The following is an 11,818-nucleotide window of genomic DNA, read 5'->3' on the forward strand; positions in this document are numbered from 1 at the left end:
CCAAATTTCCCCAATTTCCAATAACCTGATAACAAGAACTAAAATTAAAACCAAAATTTAGAAAAAATAAATAAAATTTAATGTAATCAAGATATTAGACAACCAATTTGGGAAGAACTTGGAATAAATTTATGGGTTAATATTAGACAACGTTTTGTGACATGGCATTGTATTCATGTCAACCATGGCAAAAATACAATCTTACTCTTTTTAAAGTGTTTCAAATGTCCAAAATAGCCCTTGATATATTTTTTTTTTTTATCAAACAGATTAACTTGTATTTTCTCGAAAAACCGTATCTTTCAAGGGAGAATAAATCCTCTTAAAAGAAGAAGGGTTACTAAAAACTTAAAAACAAACCAAAGTAAAAAGAATAACACATAAGAAACAAATCCGCTAGTTAAAACCAATTCTTATCTAAATTTATTTTTCCGTAAATAAGCGAAAATAACTTCAACAAAAGTAAGTGATTTATCTCACATTTTTCACTCACACGTCACAATTTCATTCTTTTAACTTCTACCAAAGTAACTCTAAGAGACCTATCTCATATTTTTCACTAACACATATCACAATTTCATTCTTTTAGAATAACTTGAGTAAAACAACTTATAACATTAAAATAAATTAATCTTTAGCATGTTAACCTGGGTAAGCCCACCCGGTCTGATAGATTAGGTTAAGCCCGTATAAAAGGGCTTGGTTTTTCCACATTTATCTTATTGGAAAACCTTGAGGTTAAGCCCGACTTGTATTCCATCCAAGCTTGCGAATGATACCTCTAAACTTGGTCATATTTTCTAACTATGTTTAATAGTTTTCCCCACTTCTCTTAATGTGTATAAAAGTCAACTAAAGTGACACTTCAAATGGATGAAGTGATATCCATAAAAGGAAAGGAGTAAAACTAAAAAACAAAAATTATAGTCCATAGGCATTGAAAATGTGAACCAACCTATACCACTCAATCACTAGTACAGTAATACAAAGTACCAATGAAATTGTGAAAGTAATATGATTTTCACTTTGCATCCATGTAATATACTAGTAGTACTCACTCCTTTATTTAAATACGAGTATTTGCATTAAATTTAAACGGTACATTCGTGGTGAGTTTGTGACATAATTTTGACCAGTACATATTATTAAGTAAAAATTCTAAAAAACTTAAATTATGAAGATAGATATTGTAACTACTCGTATAATAATACCTTATAATATTTATTTTTATAATCGTGAGAAAGTAAGATTATGAGTGTAAAAATTTACGAAGTATTTGATAACACATTGAATTAGAGACATTTAGGGCATGTTCACATGTACTTAATTTCAGTTCACTTCAGTTTAGTCCAGCTCTAATCAGTTCAGTTCAATTCAGTTCAATTCACTCAATTAACTACTAATTTCCCCTTAATTCTTCTAATTACTCATAAATATTCATTTCAGCTAAGTTCAGTTCCAATCAGTTCAAATCCATCAGTTCAGCTCCAATCAGTTCAGTTCAGTAAATGTGAACAGACCCTTACTTTAAACTTTGTATATGAGACAAACTATTAAGAATGAAGCGAGTACGTTATGTTATGTAAAGTACAAATCACAAACAATAGTCAAAATTTTAAAATAAGTCAAATAAATAGGAGGAACTAAAAGTGGAGGAAAGTTAGGCATTTACAAATGCATAATATTGATTAAAATATTTTAAAAACACATGGTAGAGACTGAAAAGAGGAGAGAGATAGAAAGAGAGAGGCCTGTAGGTGGACCCCACCTATTTTTTGGTCAGATTGTATCATGTGATGGGGGACCACATGTTGATTGTTCCACTGAAAGTTTATATAGTACCATTGAATTCTCAGTGGTACTATTTAGTATTTACGCATAAATTTAGGACAACTGAATGCATATATAATACCATTATATGCATATATAGTATCACTATATATTCAGTGATACTATTTGATCATCCAATGATACCTGAATATTTTTTCGTTTGTACATATACATAATTACATGAATACCCCTTGTTATACATATCTAAATGGCTAATATTCCTCCCTTTAAAATCCCTCAAATAAAGAATGCAAAAAATCAAATGGAACATGTAATTGGCGAAGTGCTACACAAATTCACATGCACAAGTGTACAACATTTTTTCATTTTTTTTATACTGCGTATGTTTACAAAAACAAAGCGGATAAATACATTTTTTTAAAAAAAAAAAAAAAAAAAGGATATGATGTAAGAATTGAATAGAATTGAATAAATTCATGAAAAACTGATGAGAGAGAAAGCAAAGAGAGAGTGTGAAAATTGTTTGAAGAAATAAGTTGAACTGAGGAGGAAGCTGATGAGTTGTGCAGAGCATGTGCTAAATGGACCCCACTTTCTTTCAATCCTAAAAATTCCCCCTTTTTTGTGCGCGCCAGCTGCCCCTCCATTTTTCATAAATAAGCGGACTCCAAATCCAAATTCAAATTTAACCCAATAAATAAATACGGACTATAACCAATAATAATGCATTAATAATCAATATTTTTTTAATCATATCATTTTGACTTTTCAAATATTCATACATCCATTTTTAATCTTTTTATTTTATGCAACTCTTTAATCATCTTTTAAGTTTTTTTTTGTACGATTTCATATACGTAGTAGTTAAATAAGATCCTACGGAGTATTTTATTTATATATAAAAAAAATATATAAGAATTTAGAAATATTAGACTAGTCTTAATTTATGCTTTCCAAATACTATATCAATGCTACTTTCGTTTCATACGGAATATCATTTACAACAATTACACATTTTATATTAAATCATTGCAAATAATATGAAACGGAGATAATATTTTACAGTACTCCATAATTTTTACTACTACCTCTGTTACAGGTCATGTGCAACGATTTGACATAAATCATAGAAGGAAAATGTCTAATCGTTACACATAATCTGTAACGGAGGTAGTAGTACAAGAAAATATACCAAGATTAAAAATATTACAGTAATAATCAAAATTCAACACTGGTATTGACAGACAAACAAAAAACTTCAAAATGTTTTGTTTAAAAAAAGGGAAAAAGTAATGTAATTTGACGTATGTTTGTAATTTTTGGTAATTCCCTCCCCAAAATTTGAAACAGTAAGTATATTTGCCAGGATAAGATCCGACAGCTGGTCCTCTGACACGTGTACGTCATTCTTTTGTCCTTCTTGGGATTCCCTCCCTCCTTTTTTTTCTTCTCAAAATTAAAAAGCCACAAGCTGAGCCAAGCCGATTGTGGTTATGAAAAGACGAAAAAGCCCTTAAGAGGGAGTGAGATAGATAACGACGTACTAGTTAGCTGGGAACATAAAGGCGGGAGAAGATCTTGGCCGTTGATTACGTTGTCGGACGTGAATAAGGTGAACGTACGTACACTAACACTGGCGCCTTGTGTCCAATAATCACTCTAATTTAATTAATATTACTATAAAAAAAGTGGGCTCCATTTTTCAAACCCACATCAATTATTTATGACCCGACTCATTCATTACTCTATTTTTATCCCATTTTTCTTCCTTATTTACAACTTTTTTCTCTTTTTTTTAAGTAGCCTTACTAGAAGATCAACTTTTTTTCCTTTTCTTTTTTCGTTTTATAAGCCATCTATAATTTGCAAATTTTTAGCAGTTAAGAGTTGATGAATTATTGCATTTGTTGTTTTCAAAAAAATAAAAAAATTATTTGCATCTGTTTACATATATATACAGGCTTTAGATTTTATGTTTGGCCATGATAGCTAAATGATTGTACTGTGTGTATGTATATTTGGTAAATGGATTGGTCTGGAACCCAAAAAAAAACCAACCAAAATGGAAAAATAAATAAATTATGTCCCTAGTTGTTCTCTCTCACCCATTGGCTTATACTTCGTACTCAGTACTTTTAAAATGGTGCATTATATTCATTTAAATATAATTTGGTGAAATCTATATTTAAACTGATCAAGATAGGTCAATTAGAGACACAATAATAATGTGTATAATTTGCTTTCAAGACAAGTATTAGTTTTATGCTAACAATGGATTTGAATATAGGTCAAACTACTAGGTGACTAAAATAATCAATATAAAATGTTAATGCTACCATATACTCAAGCATGTAAAATTAACAACTCAAATCTTAGGGCATGTTATTCATTTGATTTCCGGTTACTTGAACTTCTTAGGACTAATAAGAAATTATACTCTGTATGAGTAGTTGTGACTTGAACTTGATAGCCCCTATTCGACATCATCAAACAAACAAAAAATAACTAATGATTAATTAGGCCTTGAATATATAATGCATCACCAAGACTAATAATCAAATGTAAAGTTATGAGCATTTTGTAACTGTGAAATCAAAAAAAAAAAAAAAAAAAACCAAAAAAAAAAAAACACTCTTTTAAATAAGTGCATCAGTTTAACCTTTACATTATTTATACGTAGTATATTAACTTTGACTTGATTTTATACTACTGTATAATAGACATTTTTTTTAATCTTTTTGAAATCCTAATAGACGAGTATTATTATGTTAACCTTTGATAAGCAAACAATTTGGTTTTAATAATTTTGCAGTTCAGCTCCAATCATAAACAATTCATTCCAGCCGTTCAGTTCAATTGTTTTCGGTAAATCTAAATAGGCCCTAAGGACACTCATTCAAATATAGATAGAAATATAGAATACAATTGATAAAAAGGGAAACACATATTATCAACACAAAATACTACGAGTACTTTTGTTTTGTTTTTTTGTTTTTTTTTTTTTAAATGCATTACTTGTTAAGATTGCATAGAGTTAGGCCCTATTCTCTTCACCTTAAAAAATAATATTAAAAAAATAATTTTAGTTCAGCAAACACAAGTTCAGTAAAATTAATTTCAGTTCAGTAAAAATAATTTCAGTTTAGTAAAAATAAGTTCAGTTCAGTAAAATTCAGTTTTCTTAAAGAAGAATTATAATAGAAAATCAATAAAAATAATTTCAGTTCAGCAAAAATAATTTCAGTTTAGTAAAAATAATTTAAGTTCAACAAAAATAATTTCTATTCAGTAAAAATAATTTCAGTTCAGTAAAATTAAGGTGAAGAGAACAGGGCCTTATAGGAGAGTAAATTTGCTACTTCCTTTTTTACAGTTAACACCATTTGACTTTTACATTATTTACAAACTATACTTTGACTACCTTTAATTTTATGGGTTATAGATACATCGTCTCAGTTTATATTTTATTAATATCCACTTTGGAAATTTTGACTTTTACCACCAAAAAAATCAAAAAATTGTTTTTTACCACCAAAACTTCTAAAACTTTTATTTTACCACCAAAAAAATTTCTAAAAATTGTTTTTTACCACCAAACGTCAAGAAAACCGTTAAATCTAACGGCTTAAAAAAATTTCCTTCGAATTTCGCGCGCAAAATATGTTTTTTCATAGGTTTAGGGGGGCACTTTGGTCCTATGAGTCCAATTTGAGGTCAAAATTGACAAAAAATGATCGGAAATGCCTCGTTTTGCGTGTTCACGCAAATCGTGGTTTTTTAAACACGCAAAATGAGGCATTTCCGATCATTTTTTGTCAATTTTGACCTCAAATTGGGTCCATAAGGCTAAAGTGCCCCCCAAAACCCCTTAAGAGCATGTGTTTGACACAAAAATCGAAGAATTTAAAAAATTCCGTTAGGTTTTTGACGACAGGTGGTAAAAAACAACTTTTAATTTTTTATTTGGGGGTAAAATAAAAGTTTTAAAAGTTTTGGTGGTAAAAAACATTTTTTTGATTTTTTTTTGTGGTAAAAGTCAAAAAATCCATCCACTTTTTATAATTTTAGGATGTCGAGAATTTGAGATATTAATTTTAAAATAGTGTGTTGGCAACATTGGTGGATGCAATTAAGTTTAACAGAGTGGTGTCCCTTGAACATGGAAAATAAAAATAAAATTTTATCCTATAAAAATTGCTTAATTTTTAATCAAATGACCCCATTAAAATTTATCAAATGTATTTTGACCCGTTGATAATTTTTTTAAGATCTGCCACTGGTTGGCAAGTGGTGGCATTTTAATGGGAAGAATGGTATGCATGTAGAAATGCATAACAAGAGGCATTTGTGTACTTACTTATATAAACAAACGAATGCATATTCCGGTATCATTGAATGATCAATTATATCTCTGAGCATACGATGATACTATACATGCATATAGTGGTATCATATATGCATTCAGTTGTATTAAATTTATGCATAAATAGCACCACTAAAGATTCAATAGTACTATTCAAGCTTTCAGTGGAATAATTAGCATATGGTCTCCCACCACGCGAGACAATCTGACCAAAAAATAGACGGGGTCCACCTATAGACCTCTCTCTATCATGTGTTTTTAGAATATTTTTTTCATTGCTATGTATTTACAAATACATAACATTCCTCCATTAGTATTTTCTCAGATGAAAGAAACGTGTCAACGAAATAAAAACAAAGATAATATAATATTATATTGTGAGTGGATGAATAAATGAGAACAATGAAAAAGAAAATACGAGTACGTGAGAGAGCTGATTTTTTTTTAAAATTTTTTTATTATGAGTGGGGATTGCGAACCATGACAGAGAGATAAATGATAAAATAATTTGAGTGTAGTTCAAAGTAAGAGAGAAATGATAAGATATAGTATAAAATTACCAAATACAAAAATGATGTATTCATATATATATATATATATATATATATATATATATATATAAACCACATAAAAGATAAGTGATGCATTTAAAAAGAAAATGGAGGAAGTATTTTGTATATACTCTCTATGTATTTTATTACTTGCTCCACTTTTTTTATTTTTTTTTTCGCCCATTCTTTATTATTTGCTACATTTTCTTTTCTCTTCTTTTCTTTTTTTTGGAAAATTTTAACAATATTTTCCTTTTTCTTTTCCATTAGTGATCTCCTCATATCTTATGGAGTATTTAATAATTTTCATATTCTATCTCCTCCCCACTTATACTCACTTTTTTTAATTTTTTTTTTCTCAACCAACTCTACTTCCATCATATATGATTATTATACTTTCTACTATTCCTCATAAAGTTCCGTGCATGGAGAAATACTTCCTCCGTTAATGGTTATTTGCAACAAAGGGGTATTATTTGTGAGATATAAAATATTCCTTTGTTGCAAATAACCATTAACGGAAAAAGTAAAACAAATAATAATAAAATACGGGAAGAAGTAATCCGTTTTTGGCCCCAAACTCAGTCATCAACCAAGCCACGCCAAAGGCCAGTTGGTAAGCATTTAGTGCGTGCTTCTCTTTCTCTCTCCTCTCTTTCTCACTCACTTCTCACTCATTATTATTTTCAATTTTACTGGGTTTTTGATTTTGATTTAGTGAGAGAAAATTTCAAGTAGTAACTGCTCTCATTTTCTCTCTCTAAAAACTCCATTTTTTTTTTTTCATCTTCTTAATAATAATAACAATAGATCCGTTACACTTTTTTCATTCTACTACATTCTGTTCTATTCTCTGTAATTGATACATTATGAGGTGAGTGTAATTTTGGGTTTTGAATTTCTGGGTTTTGTGTTATTTGATTTTTGAATTTCTGGGTTTGTTTTTGATTTTTTTTTTATGTTTGCATTGAATTTGACAAAAATGGGTGTTTCTCAAAACCTTTCTTTTTGAAGTAATGTCATTTTTTAAAAAAAACTTTTGATTTATTGGAATTTGGGTTTGTGTAATCATCTTCTTGATTCATGTGCTTCTTTTTCTGGGAAATTCTGATCAATGAGTTTAAAATTCAAGTTTCTATGAGTGAATGAATTTGTTCTTCTAAATTCTTCTTACAGTTAGTTATGATTGATTATTAATACTGTTTTTGATTTTTGAGTGCATGCAGATTTTGAAGGAAGATGAAGAAGTTCATTTATTCTCATTGGAAATGATTAGTTAGATTGAGCTTCAGTCATTTATGAATCCAGGTCAGACCATAATCATACCTTATTTTGAATTCATATTTCAATAATGTAGTTCACATGATTAATGGAATTTATCTGATTTAATCTGTTCTACATTTTCAGGGATTATTATTGACTTTCAGAAATTCTCAGCATCTGGGTTTCTTACATGCTATTAGTGGTAACTTATTGTACAGTTGGGGTAAATTTGACAAAAAAGAAAAAATTGATCTGGGATTCAATTTGATGCTTTGGAGATCATCAGGCTATGGATTGTGATTAGGGTAACAATTAATTCGATTCGATTTCGTCGAGAAATAGGATCTAATTGTGTATTGGGATTGTTTGATGAATTGGTATATAATCCAATTAGTGCTAAATTTAGAAATAGAGGGTATTTAGGGTTAGATTATTGGTGATTTAGGGTTTGGATTAATTCGTTGACAAGAAAGTAAATTTGGGTAAAAAAAGTGAAGAAAATGATTGAATCAGAGCTATGTGCATCAAGGGTGATGTCACCATTTAGAGAAGAAAGTGGGGATGAAGAGCTTTCAGTATTACCAAGGCACACAAAAGTTATTGTGACTGGAAATAATAGAACTAAATCAGTTTTAGTTGGTTTACAAGGTGTTGTTAAGAAGGCTGTTGGTCTTGGTGGTTGGCATTGGCTGGTAAATTTTCTTACTTATAATACTTTATTGTATAATTCTAATACTATTATTTAGAATGAATTGGTTTTATGCACATTGTTTAAGTTTATGATATAGTTTGGTTAAATACTAAATAATACAGTATATTCAACTTTTGTGTTGGTTAAGATTCATACATTGTTTGTAGTTACTGTTTGTCTTCTTCAATGATTGAATTTTATTATTTCTTTTGTACTAAATAATTCAATAATATAGTCTAGTTTATGCTGGAGTTTAGATAATTCCCCGACCCGAGTTATTTTATAAAAACTAAATAGTACAATGTTCTTTTGTGTTTGTTAAGATTCTTAATATTTGTGATTAGTTGTTTTCTTTAGGAAATGCATTTCTTAATGTTTTTGTACTAATTTATACATAGGGTTATATCCGTATTTATAATGTTCCAGGGTATTGTTGGATTCTTAAATATTAAATAGCATTTTGCACGGGGTGTCCTGAAATCAGCTGGCTTCGTGTTTTATTCCCTGCTGTGATTTTTGTGAGGATAAAATGATCGAATATTGCGACGTTATTTTGATCAAAATAACGCTGAAAAGCTGTTAGGCGATTGTCGTATACGAGTAAAGCATGATTACTACTGTTATTAAACTTTATTTTTTTTTAAAAAAATGCTAATCATTTTCCTGGCATGGCATGATTTTTTAGTGGGAAGACTTTAATATGTCATTTGGACCGACAATTTGTACAAATTCTTCTAAAAAAAGAAAATTTTAAAAAATAGCGCGGTGAAAAGATCCAAAAAGTGTTGCCATTCTTGTCAACTATGTAGCATTTTCTAATGTTCATTGAAGCTTTGCCTTTATTAATAATGTGGTATATGAATGAAATGTTTAGCTTCTTTTTACTTTCTGCTTGCTGGTTGCTTACTGGGTGTGGAAAAGCAACATAGTTGCTTTCTCTTTTTTGTGATTATTGAGAATTGTCATGATTTGTTGAAGGTCTTGAAGAATGGGATTGAGGTGAAGCTGCAACGGAATGCACTGAGTGTTCTAGAACCCCCTACGGGTAATGAAGAAGATGATGAGCTTGATCACTCAAGTAGCAGCTCTGATCTTGGAGAAAAAGACCATGATTTTGGTAAGCTACATCAATAGTTCAGCTTCCTTCCTCCTTAAATGTATACATGAGCATTAAAGTGCTTTTGTTCCACTTTTTGATTGCTGGTAATATGCTGCAGCTAGTATGGAGTTCCACAAAGTGAGCAAACCAAGAGTGCGCCATACTAGACCATGGGGTCCAACAGCTTCTGCTAAGTCAAACCACCGGAATTGCTTGAAGGAACTCCACTCCAACATTCATACCTCTAACTGTGTAAGCTGCTTAGCGAACTTTGTGGGCATCATATATTAGCATAGCACAGATTAGCAAATAGCAATAGAGTGAAGTATTAGGTTGTGCATACGAGTCCTCTATAAATTTATTTAAATAAAATCATGTTGGGGATGGAGAAACTAAAAGTATATTTTCTTTTCATCACAGCTCCAATGACATAAATGGGTCCTTGTTGTTCCCTAGTAACACCCCTAAATGTCTTTATGAACCCAGAAACACCCCTCTGAGATGTTCGTCACAGTAATTGCTCTATTTCTGATAAGATATTGGCAAGTCTTTTATGTGTTTGGCCATTCTGTGTATAAAGTGCAAAATTTTCATAAATAACAAAATGATCTTGTATTGTTGTTTTAGGGGTAATTGAGTTATTAACATAATTTTTATGATCCCGCTCTTTGGTATAGTATAATTAATGCTTGTCCATATCTTTCTTTTGTTGACTGCTGTCGAGATAGCTCTTTCAATTGGATTTCATTCTATTATTCTTGCTTTTGTGTCTGGGGTAGGGAGTTGAAAGTGTTTACCTTTGGACAAGTAGGTATATCATTACTTTGCTAAGTGGTTGTAACTAATTCCACTGTAGGAATAATTGGATACATGAGATGGGGAACAAAAGCTTATTTTATATGCCTCATCCTGTTTCATGGTTTTTTTTTTTTTTTGGGACAATCCTCATTTCGCGGATTGTATTATTTCTAATTGCGAGTTAATCTAGGTATTGGTTTGAGAAATAAGATATTTTGGGCCCTACATAAATTCTATGATCAATGGAAAAATTCTGTCATGCAGATCTTTGGAAATAATGTTGTTATTGTTCTAAAATCAAATTACATGATTATATGTGGTCCTGAAATTGTGCCACAAAGAATATCAAAATTAAGGTTTAAGAACATAAATTAGGGTATTGTCTTTTTTTTATTAATATACAAAGTGTAATGTACTATGTGGTCCTAATGCCTTCCTGTTCTTGAATTTGCCAGAGGCTGGACTTTGCAAAGCTTGGAAGTGATTCACTGTGGAGATATTTGAGCCGGTTTCACCTGGTTAGTTTCATATACGAACTACCCCCTAAACAATTCAACAATCTTCTTAAAAAAACTCAGACTTCCACAATATTGCCTTATATTCTTGATTTTGATTACCAAATCTTCAGGGGAGCATGAATTCTAGCTCGAAGGAGCAGATGGTTAATATAGTGCAGCACCACTTTGCTTCACAGGTTTTTCACTCATTTCCTCGTTCTATTTAATATTGATTTAGGGATGCTCATGTTGTTTAGTGTAATGTTATTGCTGCTGTTCAGTAGACCGACTATCACATTTACTAAATATCGATTTATTGACATTACAGCAAGTTGATGAAGTACAAGTGATTGCAGACTTCGTTCGTGCAGCGAAGAAACTGAGGAGCAGTAACAGAAGTAGGGAGTGAAAATATCCAGGTGTTGATCTAGAAAATGCTCTATGTAATTATATTATATATTATACATAAATCTTAGCCTAACTTTTAGATTAAATCTAACTGAAAGACCATGGTTTTGGAGGAGTTAGTTCATTTACCACAGCTCTGGCTAGAACTCTCTCTCGACTCGGATTCTAACCTTGTAATCTGGTGTGTAGGCTAGAAGGCCCAGTTAATATTTATAACTTGAGTTCTCTCTGTTATATATTCAAGTTCTTGAGAATCATGATTCATGGTAGACTAGATTTGGGCATGAGATTGCAGATTTTCAGGTTGATAATATATATTAGTATTAGTATGCAGTATATAATTTACTTTAGTGATAC

General features: G+C 30.5%; 1 protein-coding gene across 1 annotated transcript; it reads left to right on the plus strand.

The window, feature by feature from the left end:
• Window positions 1-7,387: 7,387 nt before the first annotated feature.
• LOC145598377 (uncharacterized) lies at window positions 7,388-11,818 on the plus strand. The gene is made up of 8 exons (XM_081654720.1): window positions 7,388-7,579; window positions 7,932-8,013; window positions 8,113-8,660; window positions 9,638-9,776; window positions 9,877-10,010; window positions 11,012-11,074; window positions 11,185-11,250; window positions 11,382-11,818. The coding sequence occupies exons 3-8, from the start codon at window positions 8,469-8,471 to the stop codon at window positions 11,460-11,462; spliced, it is 675 nt and encodes a 224-aa protein (XP_081510846.1). The 5' UTR covers window positions 7,388-7,579; window positions 7,932-8,013; window positions 8,113-8,468; the 3' UTR covers window positions 11,463-11,818.

This window comes from Chenopodium album, chromosome 20, assembly GCF_948465745.1.
Source record: "Chenopodium album chromosome 20, dcCheAlbu1.1, whole genome shotgun sequence".
NCBI lineage: Eukaryota > Viridiplantae > Streptophyta > Magnoliopsida > Caryophyllales > Amaranthaceae > Chenopodium > Chenopodium album.

Excerpts from the sequence above, each read along its gene's own strand:
- LOC145598377 (XM_081654720.1), top strand. The coding sequence starts at position 8,469 with ATGATTGAATCAGAGCTATGTGCATCAAGGGTGATGTCACCATTTAGA. Across the intron at positions 9,777-9,876 it reads AGAAAAAGACCATGATTTTG|CTAGTATGGAGTTCCACAAA; the intron begins GTAAGCTACATC and ends AATATGCTGCAG. Across the intron at positions 11,251-11,381 it reads AGCACCACTTTGCTTCACAG|CAAGTTGATGAAGTACAAGT; the intron begins GTTTTTCACTCA and ends TTGACATTACAG.